This window comes from Lycorma delicatula, chromosome 5 (assembly GCF_047948215.1).
Source record: "Lycorma delicatula isolate Av1 chromosome 5, ASM4794821v1, whole genome shotgun sequence".
Classification (NCBI taxonomy): domain Eukaryota; kingdom Metazoa; phylum Arthropoda; class Insecta; order Hemiptera; family Fulgoridae; genus Lycorma; species Lycorma delicatula.
Window position 1 is genome coordinate 66,345,095 of NC_134459.1, and position 20,799 is coordinate 66,365,893.

Here is a 20,799-nt window from a genome sequence, read left to right on the forward strand (position 1 = left end):
TGTGCTCATTACTCTTTCTAGCCATAAACTAAGACGATGATTATTATTCTCCACAGTAATATTTTACTTGACAGATGGTAATGAATTCAGAATTTTCATGTCATCATTACTAATAGTAGTGTATTGAACTCTTAATTTATATTTTAAATTGAATTTTGCTATGGTAGGAGAAGGAATTTACTGTGATATTTTCTTTATTAAAATAACATTACTATTTTTATCGTTTGTTTACGGAAGAGATTTAAATATTAACTATAGATGTGGAAGTTAAAATTACTCAAATGACAGCTTGTATTAAGATTTTTAGATTTTGCATTTGTTTAATTAGAACTTTTCACTCTTGACCCTTGCGTGGAATTGAACCTGTGTCATTGAGGCAGTTGAAAGAAAAGAGTAGGGAGTAACATCAAATTGGTGGTTAAAAAAGGAAACAATTGTTGTTTATATAATTTGCACTTAACTGTAAAATACCGTATGAAATTAGAATTTTATCATAAGTAGGGAATTCATATATTTATGAAATTTAAACAATGTATTAAAAATAATGATGATCAGAACACAAAAAAGTTCTTATACTCTGGTTGTTCAAATAATTAAAATATATTCAGTGTAATAAGACTTAGATAAGAATTAACTAATTGTAATAAATCTGATTCGCAGTATTTAATTTCGTAGTATACATTTGAGAACTTTTGAACAGCATTATTATACTATGTACTTACGTGTACTGCATTATAATTGCAAATCATGGGCAGCTCTGCTATGTAAAGTGCCTTTTTTATGGAAACAGAAACAAATTTTTGATCGCCCTGCATAAATTTTGACTTGAAGAGCAGCAAAATAATACAGATTTGAATGATGTTATTTTTAAGCAATAGTGATGTTGATGTAATTAAAAGTTTTTCTTGTATCTAAAAATTGTTTAGTTTACTGAAATGTTCTGTGTTATTAAATACAGTATAAGTAGAAAAATTGATTTTGAAGATTTTTGTTAAAATCAAATTGTTTTTCTACAAATAATTTTACTTAATAATTGATAAAATTGCATTCAATTAAATTAATTTTTCATTTACATAAAATTTAACATTTTTAATAATGAAAGTTCAAAAGTAAAAAACAGTTTTTGAGTGGGGCCCACCATTCTACCCCTCTTTCTAACTATCCCACCCATAATGTAATGGTTCGATCATTTCTATGCTCTTACATATGCTCTTATGTCCTCCAAGTGCTTCTTTTTACTTAAGATACCTTAGTTTATATGATTAGTTTATATATTATCTTGTTATAACTGTATTATAAGTTCTACCACATATTTCAAGTTGTAATTTTTTCTTTGGTTTAGTTTCTTGATATTTTTTAAGTAAACTTTTTATTTCTTTGTGCTGGGTTTTATTCAAGAGGAAAGATTCTTGTAGACTTCTTTTTAGATTCTAATTTCCTTTAAACTTAAAAGCTGTTGTTTTCTTTAAAAGTGTCTTTAACACAGTTTTTCATTTTTTTTAAAAGTTTGTTGTGTTTTGATCGAACTTCAGTAAGTTTTAGTTAAGGAGCAAAATATAAAAGATGCACTTCTATCAGAGATTATAATAGATTTTTTTTTTTTTTAAGCACCAGGTATTTGCTAAGTTTCTGATTTTATATTGTTAAAAAAATTTATTTTTTTATTTGCTAATTTTTTTATTTAACCGTTTTAGATAATAAGCTGGCTAATATTAAAGAATGCATGAGAGCCTAATCATTATGGAAGTATCATATGGGTACATGATTGATATTGTGATAGAAGTATCATATGGGTACATGATTGATATTGTGATACATCTTTCCATAGAATTTTCATTCACTTTCAGTATTAACCGTAATAGCTAGTTTAGACATATTATTTTTAGCTGTGAGAAGAGTTGAATGTGTGTTAAGGTAAAGTTTTACTGTATTATTTATTTTTTGTTTCTTTATCTATTTTATACAAGATTTGTTTGCTATATTAAATATTTTTAGGGCAACTGTCATTTAACACTGTTTAATGGGTTGTCCCTCTGTTCTGCATTGATATTTTTTCCTCAACATATTTCTACATATAAACTCATTTATCATGGTATCATTTTAATAACTTTTCATACATATTATTATAATGTTCTGTTTAGAAAACATTTTTTTAATAGCGGTGTAGTAAAAATATGCTTTTGAGATATTCTATGATTTTTAACTTCAGAGGATGAGATGAATGACAAGTAGCTGAATGACAAAAGCAAAATTCTTTTTTCATTAGTAAATTTCTTCATAAGTGGTTGACAACCATCCTTGAATCATTCGAGGATTGCAATTGTTAATGGTGTTTGATGTAGTAAATAATTGTTGAATTGTAAGCAAACTGTAACCATGTTTATTAACTTGAACAAATACATTATGTTGTCTAATGATAGCTGTTGAAATATGTAGATAAATTACAAATGTTCACTTATAGACAAGATTCAATTTGATTTGAATATAAAACACAACACGATTATAATAATTGAACATGTTAAAGAATTGCTATATACGAATAAATTGACGTCGCATGTTGCTGTAATGAGTGGAGAAAGCAAACTGAACATAGAAGCAGAACACCCTAGTGGTCAGTAAGAAAACTAATGGTTTTAACTGCCATCACCTTAACAAGATTTTAAGTTTTTATTCTAATCTTAACAACAGGTTAGAATCAACAATGTCCAATGAGCATAATAACAGCTGTATACAATATATATTTGATTGAATAGCAGTGCACTCTGGTGTTTGTGTCAATAACTATCTGATGAAAACAAAAGGTGGTAATTTAAAATTGATGAGATCACAAACAAGAGTATCTTAATGTTTACAGTGGATAGTGATTCTGGTCCACCCAATATAAAAATTACTGTTTCATGAAATAATATTGATTTAAGTATATTTTGGTCTGTAAATATAATAAATAAGTAAAATCAGTGGATATGAAATTATCAGATTTAAAGGTTTAATTACTAAATAATTAATGTAAATGTTTTATTATATAAGTACACATTAAATGAAGTATGCAAAAAGATTTAACTAGTTCGTAGATATTATTTTAAGGGGCTTTAATAGATAATATTGCTTCTGTAAAATGAGATCGTTTAGTTCAGTTTTAAGAAAATTGGCAGAATATATTTTAGATTGTTTGGTAATTTATTGAATATAGAAACTGAAGCTTTATTCCTTAAATGTAAGAAAAAGTATTATTTTATGTTATAAGAAAAAGTATTATTTTATGTAATAAGAAAATCTGGTTTGATGCAAATGATTATAGTAATTTTTGGAAATAAGCAATCCAGTTTTTTTTTAATAGAAATTTTTTTTATTCATCAATATTGCATATTCTATAATTGCATAGAAAGTTAGAATTTTTAATTTACTAAAAAGTAAGGTTGTTTAGATTTTCAATGCCCCTCTTATATTAATAACAATTTTAATAGTCTCAAGAGAAGTGTTAGACTGCTAAAGTAAATTAACTTTATATTTTTTTAATTGTTTTTATAAATCATGTTTATTCTTTATAATTGCTTAAGTATTCGTGTTAATATTGGAAGAAAAAATCTGACAACAAAGTTGTAATACTTTCCTAGTATTGGTTATTTATTTTTATACAGTGGAAAGATAATGATACATAAAAAATTACTTAAGATTTATTTTTTGGGGATTGGAGTAATTTATGATGAAGTTTCATTATAGAATTATTTTATATTGTGTTTAAATAAACCAAAAAAAATTAAAATAACTTAAAAATCAGTATGTTTTATTTTCTGCTCTCCCATTACCAAAATCACCTTCCTAGAAAACCTTTTGATTTTTTTACGTTTACTATGTTAAATGGAAGAAACTAAAAAAATTCCACTGGAAAATATACAACTAATAAAAAGTTATCTAAGATTTCTTTTTTGTGAGTGGGAGAGTGAATTATGAGGAAATTTTATTGTAGTAATATTATTAAGAGTTTATTTAATAAAATTAACAATTTAAATAAATAAAAAAAACTATTTTTTAACTTTTGATCAACTCCCCCATTCCCAATTTTGCCCCAAAGTAGCCGGATGTGTGGCATGTGATAAATGGTGCTCACATTGAACACTTATAGGAAAAACTATTTGAGTTGCTCTTTCATTTCATGTATAATTTATCAATGTAAGTAAAACTTAATAAATATTACATAACTTTAAAACCTCAATTTTCATTTTGAAACACATGGTATATTTTTGATATAATTCCTTTTAGTGGAAATCCCACAGTAAGTTATTTTTTATGTATTGTATTATTACATTTAAATTGGTCTTGTTGACATATATTTTCTTTCTTTTATAATAGTGATAATAAAACAAAAATAAAAAAGTAAATAAAATAAGCAATCTGTGTGGAGTTTATAAAATTAAATGTAATGATTGTGATGCTATTTATATTTTAAGAACAAATCAATCCTTTAAAACTAGATTTCTTAAATTTTATAGAAATTACAAAAACAATTAATTAGCTTTATCTAATATGGCATACCACCTAATAAACAGTAAACATTCTATCTCTAATATTAACACAAATTTAGAAATATTAGAAATGAATTAAGACAACATTAAATTAAATATATATATATAGATATATATATATTGTGTGTGTGTGTGAATCTCAATTTGATAAACCATCAGAGAGTGTTTGAGAGTGATGGTCTTATAAAAGATAGCAGCACTCATGTAAATTAATACACAATTTTCATTTCAGTATTTTTATTTTTATTATGCAATAATGGAATTATTTCAATCATGACTGTGGATGCGGGATCTGAGAAAATACTTTGATGAAAAATGAAGGTAAGACCCAAGAGTTCACCAATATAATGAAGAGGGTTTTATTAGCAGAATTAAATTGTGTATAAATAACAAGTTTTCCATATTTGAAGATAAATTTTATGAACAGTGTCATGGGTTAGCCATGGGATTGCCTTTTTCTGCATATTTGGCAATTTTAGCAATGGAATTTTGCAAATCCCAAATAATGGCCAAAGTGAGGGGTAAGGTGGCTCTCTATAAAAGATATGTAGATGATATTTTATTATGTTTGCCAGAAAACCAAATTCAGGAACTACTGAATGAATTTAACAACTATCATAAGAACATTAAATTTACAAGAGAAGCGGAATGTGATAAATGTTTGATGTTTCTGGATATGACCACATCCATCAGGATGGGAAATTATACACTATTTAGTGCGCTAAGAAGACTTTTTTAAATTATCTGTCAACTCAACCAATGTCATATAAAAAGACTATAGTAAAAAATTTAGCAAGGAGAGTTGTAATGTTTACTGACCCAATCAACAGAAGGAAGGTTATTCCTTCCTTTTAATTTAAAAATATTTTGATAAAAAGATTTTTGTGGCGTAATTATTTTGATAAAAATAATTATTATCAAATTATTAAATAAAAAATTTAAAAAAAAATTAAACAAATTATTAAATAATTATTTCGATAAAAATAATTACGCCACACAAATTGTTAACAATATTAACTGTGATAATGTTTAAAAATTATTATCAGATCTGAAGATAACAACAGCAACATCATGGGAGTTACTGCACCTGATGAAAACAATTATAAATACTATAACCTCATTCCATATATGCAGAATTTGTCTGAAAAAATTAAAAATTTTTTGAAACAAGAATTCAAAGTGGCATTTAAAAACGATTTTAACCAAAATTGAAATCGCTAATTGAGAAGTCTAACATAGTATATAGCATTCACTATAATGACTGCCAGGGACAATATATAGGGCAAACCATGCAATATTTAAAAAAGCATTTGGAGGTGCATAAATACCAAAAACATGAAATTACAGCCTTATCCAAACATGAAAAAGAAAATAAGTATACTTTTAATTATGAGCAAGTGTGTGTGTGTGTGCATATATATATATTTACGTAGACTTTATTTTTTTTTTTACTGGACTCCCTGCTAAAATGTTCTTGTTATTTTTCTAGATAAAAAATAATTCTACAAAAAAATGTTGTTTTTTCTTTAAGATTCAAAAGTGTTAAGGTTTTTGAAATAAATAATTATTGAACAGTTGCAAAGCAGAATATCTTTGCTATCTCATCATTTGAGTTCATATAATCAAGATATTTTTTATGCAGCACTGTTTATTTTAGGTAGATTTTGTAAGAAAGCTACCTATTGTAATGGGTACCATGATTCAGCTTCCAGAAAATGTTGACATCTCCCATGCCCCAAAACCACTTGTCAGCTCAAAAGTTTATATATATATATTTCACTTTTTTCTGGACACGATAACTGCTGTAATTTTACACCAATCACTTTCAAATTGTTCCTTAAAATCCCAGTTGAGTTTGTTAACGGCCAAAATCAAACTATGGGGATGGAAATGGGGGGCTTTTTTGGAAAAACAAAATATTGCTTTAATGTTCTTATTAAGTAAAATAAAAAATTTGTTTAAGTTCTTATTATTCTTTGGATAAGGGCCCAAAACTTATCTAAGTAAATTTATTTTATATTACCAACCATTGGCCCAGAGAGTTGAAAAAATGGGGTTTCAAAGACAAAAAAGAATCATACCTCCTTTAATAGGTACAGTATTGAATCTGTTTAAAATGTTCGTTAGTCCTCTAAATATTATCTAAAATTTTTGTCTGACACAATTTTTGACATGACCAACCCTTACAGCAAGGGATGACCAAAACCTTACTGGAATTGTAGAAAATGGGGCTTGTCGTTTGCTTTTTTTCACGTACAACCATTGTCGTATTGAGGAAATTTGAAGTTTTTCTTAACTTTAAGGTGAAAATCTTTTTTATCTCCTACTTAGCACCTGTGAAATCTCCTTCACCTTCTGGTATGCCAAAAAGGATTTTTTAATGTTTCATCTGTAATGTAGTAGAGATCTGTTTTTGTAGATTATATGAAATTTTTAATGGTTAATTTATTTTGACATATAACAATACTGATAAAACCCTATGTTGGATGGATTCCACATTAAATTATAGTCAAAAACTTGATTCCTTTCATCTTATTCTTCAGTAAAACATATGAGAAAAGAAATTTCATGCTGCCTATTTTTTAAAGCAGAACTTCTAATGATTTTTTTTATAAAAAAGATTTTTAAATAGAGTTTTTATAAAGAAATTATTTTTTACTAAAATTTTATAAACAAAATTTTTTTCAGATTGATGAATGCAGTTGATGATGGCATCTGGAGGTTAGATTTGTTGTCTCGAGTTAGCAGATTGAATACTCAAGCACAGAATGAATATGTATCAGAATGGATCTACACAGGTAGTGAAGGTTCTGATAGTGATTCAGAACAAACAAAACATGAAAAATCAAAACATTCTTTCTTAATATATTCAAATTAATGAAATGATTAAAGTTGTAAACATATTTTAACTTATAAATCAATTTTCTCAGAACCATAGCTAATTATTAACTTAACTGATGAACATTCTGTTTTATTACTGATTTAGCATTTTTATCTTTAAATTTCTATTACAAAAACTTAAATGTCTTCACTTGGAAATAGCTTTAACAGTGTGTTTTGCTAATTTATGATTATTATGAGGCTCAGCTGATAAATTTTGCACACTAGCATGCTACATGGAGACAAAAGGTATTATAGAGTTGGGCGTGGCAGCACATGATAGCTAAAATCAAAAAAATCCCATCAGGGTTAGGTACAGAGGGGGTGGCATGGTGACCAGAATCATCACATGGCAAGATCATCCCCTTCGGAGTCAGAATAGAAGTAGTCTTGATTTTTTTTTTACTTTAAATATTAGCAATAAGTACACACTTGTCTAAAAATAATTGCAAATTATTTGCCATATTTGTTGACCACAGAAAATCATCTGACAGTATTTACCATGAGTTACTTTGATCTAAACCTTCAGCTATGGTAAAGAAAAAACTACTGCTCAAGTTAACAACCAATATACTAATGCACATAGTTGTTACCAAGGGGTTTTACAAAGGGTTCCCATTTCATCTTTGCTTTTTCTTTTTCTTATATATAAACTTGTATTGCTATTTGCTGATAACCTTGTTCTCTTTTGAAAGATAACTTAATGCTCTTTGTGTATTGCAGGGAAAATTAATTAGAGGTCAATATTAAAAAAACTAAAGTCATAATTTTTAGGGAATGTAACAAAATAAAAAATCCTTAAGCTTTTTCTACAGAGGTGAGAAAGTATTTTTTCTAATGTTTACACCTACTTGGGGATACACTTTTCTACTTCAGGTATACTTTATCAAGTTAATAAACATATGATTTTTAAGGCATAGCGAGTTATGCTGGTTAATTAGATTTTGTTTAGAAGTAAATATGATGAGTGACTGGTTATTGTTAAATTATTTAATGCAGTGATCGAGACTGTACTGATGTGTGGGTGTGGAGTCTGGGCTTGTAGATATTTGGATGAAATTGAAATTCTTCAAACAAGATGTTTAAGTCACTGTTCCAATAGCCAAGATGCATTCCTGATGATAATGAAGAGTTAGGTTTGGTTAAATTGATGGTTGTTGTAATTAAAAGGACTATGAATTGGTTTTGGTTAAATTGATGGTTGTTGTAATTAAAAGGACTATGAATTGGTGACTTAAATTATTGTGAATGCCTGTTAATACAGTAGTTTATCTAAAATGAGTTTAGTAATGAGTTTAATTTCATTAGTAAGTACAACTGTTGTTTACAATTAAGGCACATCTTAAGTGAGTTTGGTTTTGTTATGGCTGGAACAGGACACAGCCAAGAGTAATGGAATATTTTATTTTTAAAGAATTGGGATTACTAATAATTACTAAAGATGTATTTTGAGTGTAATTATCATGTAATTGTAGACTGAAATTTGTATAAGAATGCACAAGTAATTAGTCTAATTAATGTTTGCATATGATGGAAATTGTTTTTATTTTGTTCATCAAACTCTACAAGTTTTTAACTTGTAAATGGTCAACAAATGAATAAAATTTTCCAATAAGCAGTGAAGAAAGTTCAAATTCTTATAAACTGCTGCAAAATCTTAATTGTTTCTTTAAATCACTTAAATCCTGAATTTAAAAGCTAATTAACATGAATGGTAACTTTTTTATATTAAGCCAGCCCTTTTATTTGTTATCCTGATAATTAATTAATTGACTGATCTTCTAAACAGTAAGGTCAAGTTATGTCCAGTAGATGCAGTAATGTTAAGAATGAACCCACACCACGTCTTCCCAAATCAGCTGATTTGGAAGAGAGTTCCAGCGTTCAAGTCCTAGTAAAGCCAGTTATTTTTACATGGGTCAGTTATTTTGAATACTAGAGATCGTGGATACCGGTGTTCTTTGGTGGTTGGGTTTCAATTAACCACACATCTCAGGAATAGTCGAACTGAGACTGTACAACCTACACTACAACTACACTTCATTTACACTCATATATATCATCCTCATTCATCCTGTGAAGTATTATCTGAAAGGTAATTACCGGAGGCTAAACAGGAAAAAGAAAGAAAGTAATGTTAAGAATAATGAATTATATTCATTATTTTTAAGATTATTATGTAAATTTTGTTTCATAAACATCCTGATTGAATCCAGTCTTTAGAGATTATAATGCAATGATTCATGAATAGTTTATTCAAACAAATCTTTTACAAGTTAAAAATATGAAAGCTTGTAATATTTGTATTTTATATTCGCTGTTTAATAATATAAATTATTTGTTTTCTTCGACTTATTAACTAAATTGAATTTTAACTATCTAATCCTTCTCCTGTTTATCCAGTTTTCAGTTAAGCAAGGTTTTACCATTATCTGTTGAGGTTATATCAATCACCAATCCAGTGATACCCTAAAATTTGTGTTAATGCCCCCTTTCAAAACTATTTCTTAATCTAGGGATCTTCAATCTTACTTCATCATCAAGACAGTAATTCCAACCTGCAATCAGTAGTGGGCTGAAATCCATTACGTACAATATTTTAACCTATTATACAAATATTTATGTTGTTTTTATAGATCTATACTGTTCTAATCCAAAAGGACATTTTTAGTTTTTATCATATTTCAATCCTTTCTTCTATAATTATTTATTTGTATAACAGTTATACTATTTACTTATTAGATTGTTAGGAGATAGAAGTTTTATTTGAAAAGAAAACTTCGCCCATTTGGCTTAGCAAATTGTTACATATTCACTAAATTCAGTTCTGCAGTGTTTACTACTGTAGCTAATTTATTACAAACTTGACAGATAACAAATGAAACTATATAAAATTTGTATCCAGTGATTTATTTAATTCTTTCAGAATTATTTTATAATTACACAAGTATTAAAGTAAGATTATTTTTATGAGTCCATGGGCTACAAAAACCCCTGAGGCAGGTTGCAGGTTGAAGTCCCTCCTCTTAATTTGACCTTGCATTATTAACAAATACCCTATTATCATAGCATTAAAATGTGCTATGATAATGCATCACTCCACCTCCAGATAAAACCAAACATCCCAGGTTTTAATTCCTATCAGACTTAGCATACTACAAAAATCCCTTTCATATTCTAGACATGCATACAGCTTCAAACATATGGTGAATTAATCATTAAAATCAAGATTAATTCTTTATAATCCTTCTAAAATAAAGATTTATAGCAAATTTACTTCTGATACAGCTTATTTAATTTTGTAAATATTTTAACTTACGATTTCAGGAGTTGGATGTAGTGGAGGTGGTAGTACTGCAAAAGTTCGGAAAGCAAAAAAAAAGGAAAAACAGTAGAAAATCAATTATACCAGTTTCATGTACATTGATAAATTTGATGCTTGCTTCACCACGTAGCCTTACTACTTATTTCCTTGCCCTAAAAGATATTGATAGTGCTTCTGCTGTAATAAAGGTTGGTATCATTTCCATGTCATTAATTATTTGTTCCTTATATGTTGACCTGAATTTTCTTGTTTTTCAGGGTAATATTTTTAGTTGTACTTCTATTGATTTAAATTAATGATTTCAGTCCAAAATTTTTGTTACCATATAACCACTATCCTAGGCAAATTGTCAAAAAAATAGTATGAATAGCATAGATTCCAACATGTTAAAAATAAAAAGCTTTCTTCGTTTTGAACTTTTTACATTTATTGTCTCATAACAATTACAAAAACACCCACAATATCAAGTGTTGTTTCATTACTAGATGGACAAAAGGATTCAAACTACAGAATTGAAATTAAGACCTGTATAAAAATTTAAGATTCATAATGAATACAATTGTTTGGAATCCTGGATTGTATTCCAGAAGATATTGATTTAACATTTGGCTGCTTGATAAGACTGCCTAAATATTTTTATAGTGAAAGGTAAATGAGATGTATAGGAAAGCTTAAGAAAAGATGAGTTGGGCATGACATCATAACCAATGTAATTGCAACGTTTAAAAAATATAAGTCATTTAATAAAAACTTACCTACTGAAATTGATTTTTTTTAAATTTATACCTGTTTGTAAGACAGAGATAGCATTATCTGTGAAAAAAAAAATCTTTTATATCTAATCACTGATGTAATGCAGAAGTTTTTCTCTTAAAAAATAACAATAATGAAAGCAATTTGTATTAAGCTTACTATGTTATATCAACGTTTTAAAGTGTCCCTAGTGACTTCACAAAAATTTCTTCATTATTGGTTCTTGGTTCTTTCCTCAAATCTTTCTAACTACTACATGTCTTAGCACAATGTGACTAAGTTACAAATCTTTCTGTAAAATTGCTTCCAAGACTGTAGAACCTGATAGACCTTTTAATACTTTTGTTTACAAAAATATGTATGCCTGATAAATGTTGAATAGTTCGTGTAATAAAATGTGTTTGTTTGCCAAGTGATTAGTTTCCTTTTTTATCAGATTTTATATTTCTTTGAGTCTGCTCTTTGATTCTACTCTTTGGTTAAAAAAACAACATGAACACTGCCATCCATTATTGGTATCTTTATACTTCACTTTTGCTTAACTATTTTTACTTACCCATTTAGCACTGTAGCAGAGCTGTAATCAGTCCAATTTGGACATAATCGGTATTCACTGGATCTTGATGTTTTGACACCTAAAGAACCCAAAAACCTCTAGATGGAAATTTTCCAGATTTTAGATGTACATTTGTGTTCAGTCTCGCCCTCTAAAACCTTATATCTTCATAACTACTGGACCAATTTTGACCAAACTCAAACTGTATAAACTGACCAAACTGTATATGGAGCATTGGTGTCATTAAATTTTCAATTTAAAAGGTCAAGGGGGAGAGGAAGCAAGGTCACCCTCAGCAAGTACCTTGAGATTTTGCCTAATTAAGTGTTATTTTTCTTAAGCACATTTGTAACAGTTAAGAAATAGTAATATTTCAAAAAAATTTTTCGCAAAATCACATCCTCCTCACCTCAAAAAATGCTCTAAATAAACTAATGGATATACTGCGTCAATACTACCCCGTCAATACTACCACAAGGAGTACTGTTGTAGCACTGATGTACAGCTTTAGCAGTTGTCTGCTATGTTATGATGTCACAGGTGAGAATTAAATAAATGAATAATATTTAAAGTGTAAAAAAAGTATTTAAAGTAGCCACTAGTACCATCACACCCGCATGAATGAAATACAGTGTGCGTGCGTGCTCACTTTAGTTAGAATCATTGAATTAAATAAACAAAAAATATTATATTTAAATAAAATTATAAATATTTTTAATTAAGTTGTGTATAAGCCGTGCATAAAAAAAGGTGCGTGATTGGAAAGTACTACAACTGGTGTTGTCAGCTTTTTTTTTAAATTTTCATTCCCAGTTGTGTTGAATTATATTTCTATTTAATTTTATTTATAATTCAGTTCAATTCAAATTTTTATAATTAAATTTGTATTTATAATTCAATTAATCTAGTAATCTTGAAAATATGTTAAGAAAAAATGAGTTGGGCATTATTTATGTATTATTATTTTTATTGAATTTTCATAACTTGTAATGAATGTAAAATAATACAATAAAAAAATTTACTATTTATTTTTTAACATTACTTATTTTTTAATATAGTCAAATATAGAATACTTTTACTTAGTGTAATTTTTTTTAATCAAACTGAATCCATTCCATCTTCTTACATAATTTTATGTATTCATATACTTCTTCTTCTCTTGGTTGATATTCATGCCTAATTCCACACTTATCTATGTATATGCCTGGTCTGTTATTTGATAAAAATACTTTTGTTTCTAACATTATAGCTTCAGGATTTTTACATACTCTAAATGGTGTACAGCAACAGCACCAACCTGTTGACATTTATTGCATAGAAATATTTTTATATATATTTATTTATGGGTTTAGTTTATTTGTATTGTTCTTAGCATATTTGGGTTTAGACTGTTTTATAGTTAATCTATAATGTAATTTTTATTCTTGTACTTCATTTATTTTTTGATGTTATTATGCATATCTTTTATCCTGTGTCGTCTTTAAGTACCTTGCAATTTGCACATACAGCAAAATCTTAGTTTACTTTTATATGGACAACATAGTAAAAAAACATGTCAGTCATTTTACTTAACTATATTTTTGCTGAAATGTGCTTATCAAAAGCAAATTTATTATGTAAAAATTTACATTCACACAGTAAAGTCAAAGTCTTAGTTATTTTAAATAACACTACATAAAAATAAATTCAGTTTTTATTGCATTTCCAAATTATTAGTTTCTAAATATTCACTTCATTCATTTAAACAGTTTCATTCATTTGCATGGGATCTGCATAAAGAGTGCTACTAAAATTAATATAACTATTAAATATTACTTGCACTATTTGCTATTTAACAAGAAGCAAGTTTTAAATGTTTATATTCATTAAATTTGATTTCATTTTAAATTTTACACTAAAAAGAAATTTAACACAGTAACACCACCTATACCTGATTCTAAAGGTTTGAAAAATAAATGGACACAGTGATTTAACAAAACATGCTTACTATACAATGTCATACACACACATGTTATTATTAAGTAAAGATATTTAATTAGACATCTATCACAGCCCAGACAGCAGCAAGAAAACAGTTGAAAATATATATATCATTATTGTGCATAGTAATAAGACATTGTGAACAATCATTAAAAAAATAAAATATACCGCAATTAAAAATTACTGCTGAATACAAATACAATAAGTAAATGACATTTTTTGATCTCATTATCCCAAAATGCAACCAACAAAAACACACTTTCCATAATTTATAGAAATCTATCAATGACAGTCACTATTGTTCACTTCAGAGATTACTTAACTTATACAAGTCATGTGAAGACAATATAGAAAATTTCAATTTTACAGGATACTTTGCCCACATTTATAGCAGCACATCCATTGATACAATCCTACACAAAAAAAAAATACATCATGCCAAAGAATATCAATAATGACTTATAAATAGCTTATAAATTTAAAAAAATATGCTTTTTAAAATAAAGTTTAAAAAACCAATAGGAGTTTCAGACCAAAAAGCAAAACAAACTTTTACACATAAAATACAGTCACAAAAAACTCTACTCCTGAAATATATAAATTAAACTGCTCAGATTTCAGAATATTATTCCACATTAAACAACTTAAAAGATGCGGTGAACATTTAAAAAGTCATTGTTCAACGTTTGCCCACAATCTAATAGCTAAAAATCATAAATCCATTAAAATTGACAACAATTTGTTATTCTCCATGTATCTAACAATGAATTGCATTTTACCTGCTCACGCATTATGATCAATTTAAACTTAAAATACACAAAAGTTTATTAAATGCATGTCTCTTTTCCTCACTAAAACTGCCAGCAATATCAGCTGACAAATATGAAACAATTGATAGAGAATAACAGCACCATTTTTTAAAAGATTGCAGCAAGAATGACTGAAAATTTTACAGAATGAGTTTTGAAAATGCGTTTAATTAATTTGGTTTATTTTTACTTTGCTGCTTAAAAAGTTTATGTTTTTAAATAAAATAGGCCTAAATATTTACAATTTTTTTCTGAAATGGAAAATAACTTATATGAATATTTACTTAATATAATCTGCAAAACAGTTCTTACCTTGCCATATCCACAGTGGAATCACAATTAATAAATAAATTATGAACCAGAAGATTATAGTTTTTTTAATGTGTTTTATTAATATTTTATTACCTTCTGTTGTTTTAATATATTTCAGTTCTGTAAATATGCATGTTATGTCGTTTATGTTATACTTTATACTTTCTGGACATCTTTTATTAAATTCAATATTCATTAATTTAAATAGTTGTTTAATTATCTAGAATTTAAAGTAAATATTTTTTTAATATACAGCACTACAAAAAGTAAATTTACACATTTAAAAATGTTTTTTAAATAAAGTAATATATAATTTATACAATTAAAAGATGTGTAATAAATAATATGTGTGTTTACAATTCTCAAGCCATGTTAAGTGTATTTATTCTGAAAAGATTTTTATTTCATGTTCCTGTCTGGGTAAAAATGTTCTGAAATATTTTGTCATTTTTTTTTTACAATAGCTTTTATTGTGTGTATTATTTGTTATATTGCATTTTTCTGTTTGTTCTTTTCCAGTCTGTTGTAGACATATTAATATCTGTTAAAAGTATCATTCTGTTAAAGCAGCTTTATAGATCTGAATCATATCTCTGTTCCTTCTTTTTTTAAAAACAATGTAACTTTTTAATTTCAGTTACTTTATCAAATAAAAATATTTTAATACCACTGCCATTGGTAATTACCAAATTATCTACAGGGATATTTTACTTGGTATATTTCATTTGCTATGAAATTTCCTCAGCATATTCTCATGCAGAAGCTTAAAGCTTGTGGGTGAATTAATTTGAATAAAGCAGAATTATTAAAAAAAAAAATTACTTGGCTCCTGAACAAAAAAATGGGAGACACCTTTGTAAAGTATTTGATATATAATTAAAGTAAATGAGAAACCAGTGGCTGCAACATACAAGTAGTCAGTCAGTTGGTGTTGAACTTACAATTGCTATTAGTTATTAGTTGATCTATGTGTAATTTTTTTTTGTATATCCAAGAAAAGCTGGGCTGCTCAAAAAATGAAAAACTGTCAGCATGTAAATCTATAATTTAATTGGCTCTGGTTCAGTAAAGAAAAAGAATGTCAGGAATTTTATAATTCTCCTAACATGATTATTTGTTAAGACAATTTAAAATTTTTAATTGCTTAATTATCTGCTATATTAATAAATATGCCTGTATTCAAAATTTTAACTACAACAGATTACATGATATCCCTTCTTGTCATTCAGAAGGGACTAATTCAAAACCACTGCAGGCAGCTGAGTATTGACTTGAAGAAAAGTGAGAAAAATTGTAACTGTAAACTCTCTCTTCAATTAGAGCATGTCAGAAAGAGGAACTGGATTAAATCTGATCACTATATTTGGCCCCTTTGCATCTTTATATTAATGTATTTATTTTTTATAAAATTATTTCATTTAATTATACCCATGATTGTGACTTGCAATAGGATAAAAATATTTTACTATGAAAAGATTTTTAAAAAACTATAATTTTTTTTGAGGGAAGGTTTGTCACTTCAATTCTCAATATTGAGGCCTAGTATAATGACAGAAATCTGATTGTAAAATAACAAAAAGAAAATTAAAACTAAATATGTTCATTAATAATATTATTATATTAACATTTATTAATTTTTATATTTGGGGTTGTTAAAAGTAACTAAATTTTTCTATTAAACTTGTTTCTGTTATCAGTGATTCTTTAAATCACCAGATTTTTATTACAAAAATTATATTTGTAAATAATAAAATAAACCTTTTTTAAAAACATTTATTTAACTTGCATTGTCTGTCCTTCCAGATCAAATCTTGTAAATGATTTTTCACATAAAATTTTATATATAAGGTCATTCCCAGAGAGCCAGTATAATCATTTATTATTTTAATTTATAAAAATCTATCAATGACAGTCACTATTGTTCACTTCAGAGATTACTTAACTTATACAAGTCATGTGAAGACAATATAGAAAATTTCAATTTTACAGGGATACTTTGCCCACATTTATAGCAGCACATCCATTGATACAATCCTACACAATTTATTAATTTATTTATTATCATTTATAATAAAATTTTAATAAGAAGTAAATGGTAAAAAATCAAAATGTATTTTATATCATAAAATCATGTATCAGATAAAGGTAATTTATTTATGCTTCAGTAGTAGTGTATAAAATATTAATATTTAATGAGAAATTAAATTCTTGTTAATATTTTTTTTCCTTTTTTATGTAATTTAATGAAATTATTCAAATTTAATGCATCAAATATTAAATACAAGTATAATAAATATTATGAGTCTAAATAATAGTACAAATTTTATAAATCTTATCTTTATTTTTTAATCTGCTTTAAAATTCTTTTTTGAAAAAAGCACTTTTAAAAAACTTTTTCTTTGGGCTTGTTCAGCAGCTGCACAGTATGGTAGTTATTTTACCTACATTTTATAAGAGGTGAATTGCTATTTGGTATATTCATTTCTTAAAACAAAGTGAGGTTAGTGTAGAAACCAATAGAATTGGTTTTGTCCATCGATTGGGCCATTTTTCATAACTTTTAAATGTATCAACCAGTTAATTTTTTTTTTTTACTTCTTATAGACCTAGAGTGACTGGATGCAAACATGTGGACTTAGGCTTTAATAAAGGTGACAAACAGAATTTTGTTACAATATATGAGCTTACCTACCCAGAGCAACATATGATTTTAATGTATAGCTCAATAAATTCTTTACACCCATTAATGATTCTTTTATAACTCTCAGCTAAGCAGACTTCTATTAACTTACTCTGGTAAAATTTATTCAGTTTCCCATTAACATCTTAGCATGAAATGTAATGATGAATGCATCAGGAGGTTGTTAGTGTAGAGTTAAAGCGTCATTGGGAACACATCTTTATATACTTATATAATTTGCCATTGTTACAAATTCTTCTATGCTACAAATAATACCAGTTCCCAATTCCTCTCTTGCTTTTAACTGAGGGGATTTTTTTTTTAGACCAAAAGAATAATAAAAAAAAAACAAAAAATGGTTTTTAAGGTTGAAAATGAGACTTCATTTAAAGTTAAAGTTAGTGACAACAATTTTAATTAATTTTATTTACATAGTGCACTAAACTGCTTAATCATTAAAAAGAAATCTGATGAAGTACTGCTTCATTTAAAGCAGTGTAATAACTCTGGAGAATTGCCTATTGATATTTTGTGCATGGTGGAGGAGGTCAAAGTACTTTTGATATCATCACATCTTTCTCATGACATTAATCATATGGTTGTGTGAATATTGATTTAGTGGTTGTTTTAATTGATGTAACAAAATTTTTAGTTATGTGCATTTATGGCCCTCCTAATTCAAGATGTTTTTACTGTTAATAAGTAATAAATATGAATCTATAATGGTTTTAGTTAATTTGATGACTGGTTTTATCATGTAAATATATTTTATTAAATGACATTTAATTCAGTTTACCATTAAAAATTAGTACCTACATAAATTTAGTGTACATTTTATAAATTACTTTACTTACATTGCGTTTTGCTACAGGCTCATCAATGACAGGTTTTGTTGTTCGCAGTAGGATATCAGAGTTCTCAGGAGAGGACGCAACATATAAATAGTATTCGTCTTGAATTTATCATAGTCATAAACTATGTCTTGTACATCTTTATTTTCTAGTTTATCAGTTTTCTTCATTTTAGTATAATTGTTATTTTTATTAACTTTGGTTTTTAGCCTCCTTCGTACTTTATTATAATTTTGTTGCTTTTCTGTTAAACTGTTAAATTATTATTATTCTATAGTAAAATAGTGCATACAGATTTAGCAATTCTGTAACTAATAATAACATTGAAAAAGTATTTTTATTTTGGTAAACATTATTCTTTCATCTTAATTGGTAACTTTTAACAACTACAGACCAAAGAAAATGAATGTATGACATGTAACATTTGTCAGCCTACTTTTTATAAATATCAAAAACTAGTAAATAACATTCATAATATACACTTCAACTCTGAAAAAATGTAAATTGCTTAATTTACTTAATTTTATTCTGCCATCTTGAAACTTCCTGTAATTGTAAAATATTTTTCAAATAACTAAATTACTAATAATACAAACTTAAACAAGAACTATAAAAATTATTTTTTTTAATCGTTGCTTAATTTTTGATTTTTTTTTTAATTTGGCATTAAATCAAACATCTAGTAAATAACTTACTAGTTAAAGAATTGCAAAGATGTGAAATCAGTATTTTTGTAGTGATACTAGCTTAGTCAAATATAAACTTAACTTTTGTATTTGACATTTATTAGTACAGAATAAAAATGCAACGCATATTTACTGCTTTTCTACATAGTGTCCCTGAATTTCTACATATTTTTCTCTATATGTGGGGAGTTTTTGGATCCTTCATAAAATGTTTGAGGATGTCATGAGCTCATATCGCATTGTTTTCCTCTACTTTGTTGTTGCTCTGGAATCAATGTCCTTAACATTGTCTCCTTCTATGGCCCAAACTAAAAGAAATCTCAGGGGATAAATCTGGACTGTATGGGAGATATTCCAAGGTTTCCCAGTAAATTTCCTTCAGTTATCCGGAGGGCTAAAGACTGTGTGCACATCTTTCACAGTGCAATATTTGTGGAGTAAGTCGATGAGAAATACATCTTATCAGGCTCAAAAGATGGTTGAGAAGACCTTTTCAGCTAACACATGCATTTCCACCTAAATAGACTAAAATGCATAGGCATAGGCAATTACATAGTCGCTGATTTCTAGTCTGGCATGTAGTGATAGACCCAAGTCTCATCAAATGTGACTGTTCATTGCAAAAAATGATTTCCATCACATCCGGAGCCTTTGCCAACTTTTTCTCTCAGACCTGTTTCTGATCTTGGGTTGAAAGTCTTGGAATCCACCTCACACAGACTGCAGAACTAAAGATGCTTTGTTATAATGGGATAGCACCTCTATAACTGATACCCATATCTGAAGAATGAACACCTATTGTGACTTTCATTCCTACAACTTCACACTCTCTTTTAAATGTGTTGACCTAGTCATAGACTTGAGTACATGACAATCATCTTCCCTAACCACAATCTCATCAAATTTCAAGAGGGTTTGATCTCTGTCATTTATGAGAAACTTTATGATAATACCTTTGCAACTGATGATGTAACCTTTTTCTCTGATATATTACTGACCAGAGAATGTAATAAATGCCAATACATCTGGAGTGTCCCCTGTCCCCTTCCCATATCTTCACTGTCAATTATCTCTTCACATTAGTCCACATGTTCATACATGAACTGGAAGACAAAAGTCTAGTTTATATTTGATGACTATTGTAATCTGGGTAAAATTTAAAGAGACTACCAAATATCAGCTAAGATGATGAAAGCAAGCACATGTATTATGATCTAATTTTCCAACTAATTTCCTTGAATTTTGGTCCAAAAATACTTATTTTGATATTAAGCTGCACTTCTATGACAATTCAGTACGAAGTGCTGATGATAGCAAAACAAAAAAATGAAAATCTTCAAAATGTTTAGTGTTTGTTCAATTGTTTGTTTTGTTGGTTACCTTTACTTAAAAATCTTCCATTAATTTACATGTACGAAAAAATATAACATTTCACTTTACAGAA

At 27.4% G+C, this 20,799-nt stretch overlaps 2 protein-coding genes across 13 annotated transcripts in view; one reads left to right on the forward strand and one right to left on the reverse strand.

Annotated features, from left to right (window-relative positions):
- LOC142325054 (uncharacterized) overlaps window positions 1-20,799 on the forward strand; it is a 64,874-nt gene that overhangs the window by 38,704 nt on the left and 5,371 nt on the right. For 3 of the 6 annotated variants that reach the window (XM_075366346.1, XM_075366350.1, XM_075366347.1), the window contains 3 exons: window positions 1,695-1,914; window positions 7,212-7,321; window positions 10,731-10,916. In XM_075366346.1, the coding sequence (XP_075222461.1) occupies window positions 7,292-7,321; window positions 10,731-10,916 (216 nt within the window). In that variant the 5' untranslated portion in view covers window positions 1,695-1,914; window positions 7,212-7,291. Of the gene's footprint in view, window positions 1-1,694; window positions 1,915-7,211; window positions 7,322-8,126; window positions 8,280-10,730; window positions 10,917-20,799 lie in introns of all 6 variants that reach the window. The other 3 variants (XM_075366348.1, XM_075366351.1, XM_075366345.1) reach the window with 2 other exon arrangements.
- Window positions 13,066-20,799, reverse strand: part of LOC142325053 (uncharacterized) — a 29,785-nt gene continuing 22,051 nt past the window's right edge. The window contains exons 4-6 of one of the 7 annotated variants that reach the window (XR_012756475.1): window positions 18,673-18,980; window positions 15,139-15,358; window positions 13,353-14,430 (exon numbers count right to left, since the gene is read on the reverse strand). Coding sequence is in view for 3 of the 7 variants with exons in the window: in XM_075366340.1 (XP_075222455.1) it covers window positions 13,132-13,334; window positions 15,139-15,358 (423 nt within the window). In the remaining 4 variants the exon portion in view is untranslated. The other 6 variants (XR_012756474.1, XR_012756476.1, XR_012756473.1 and 3 more) reach the window with 6 other exon arrangements.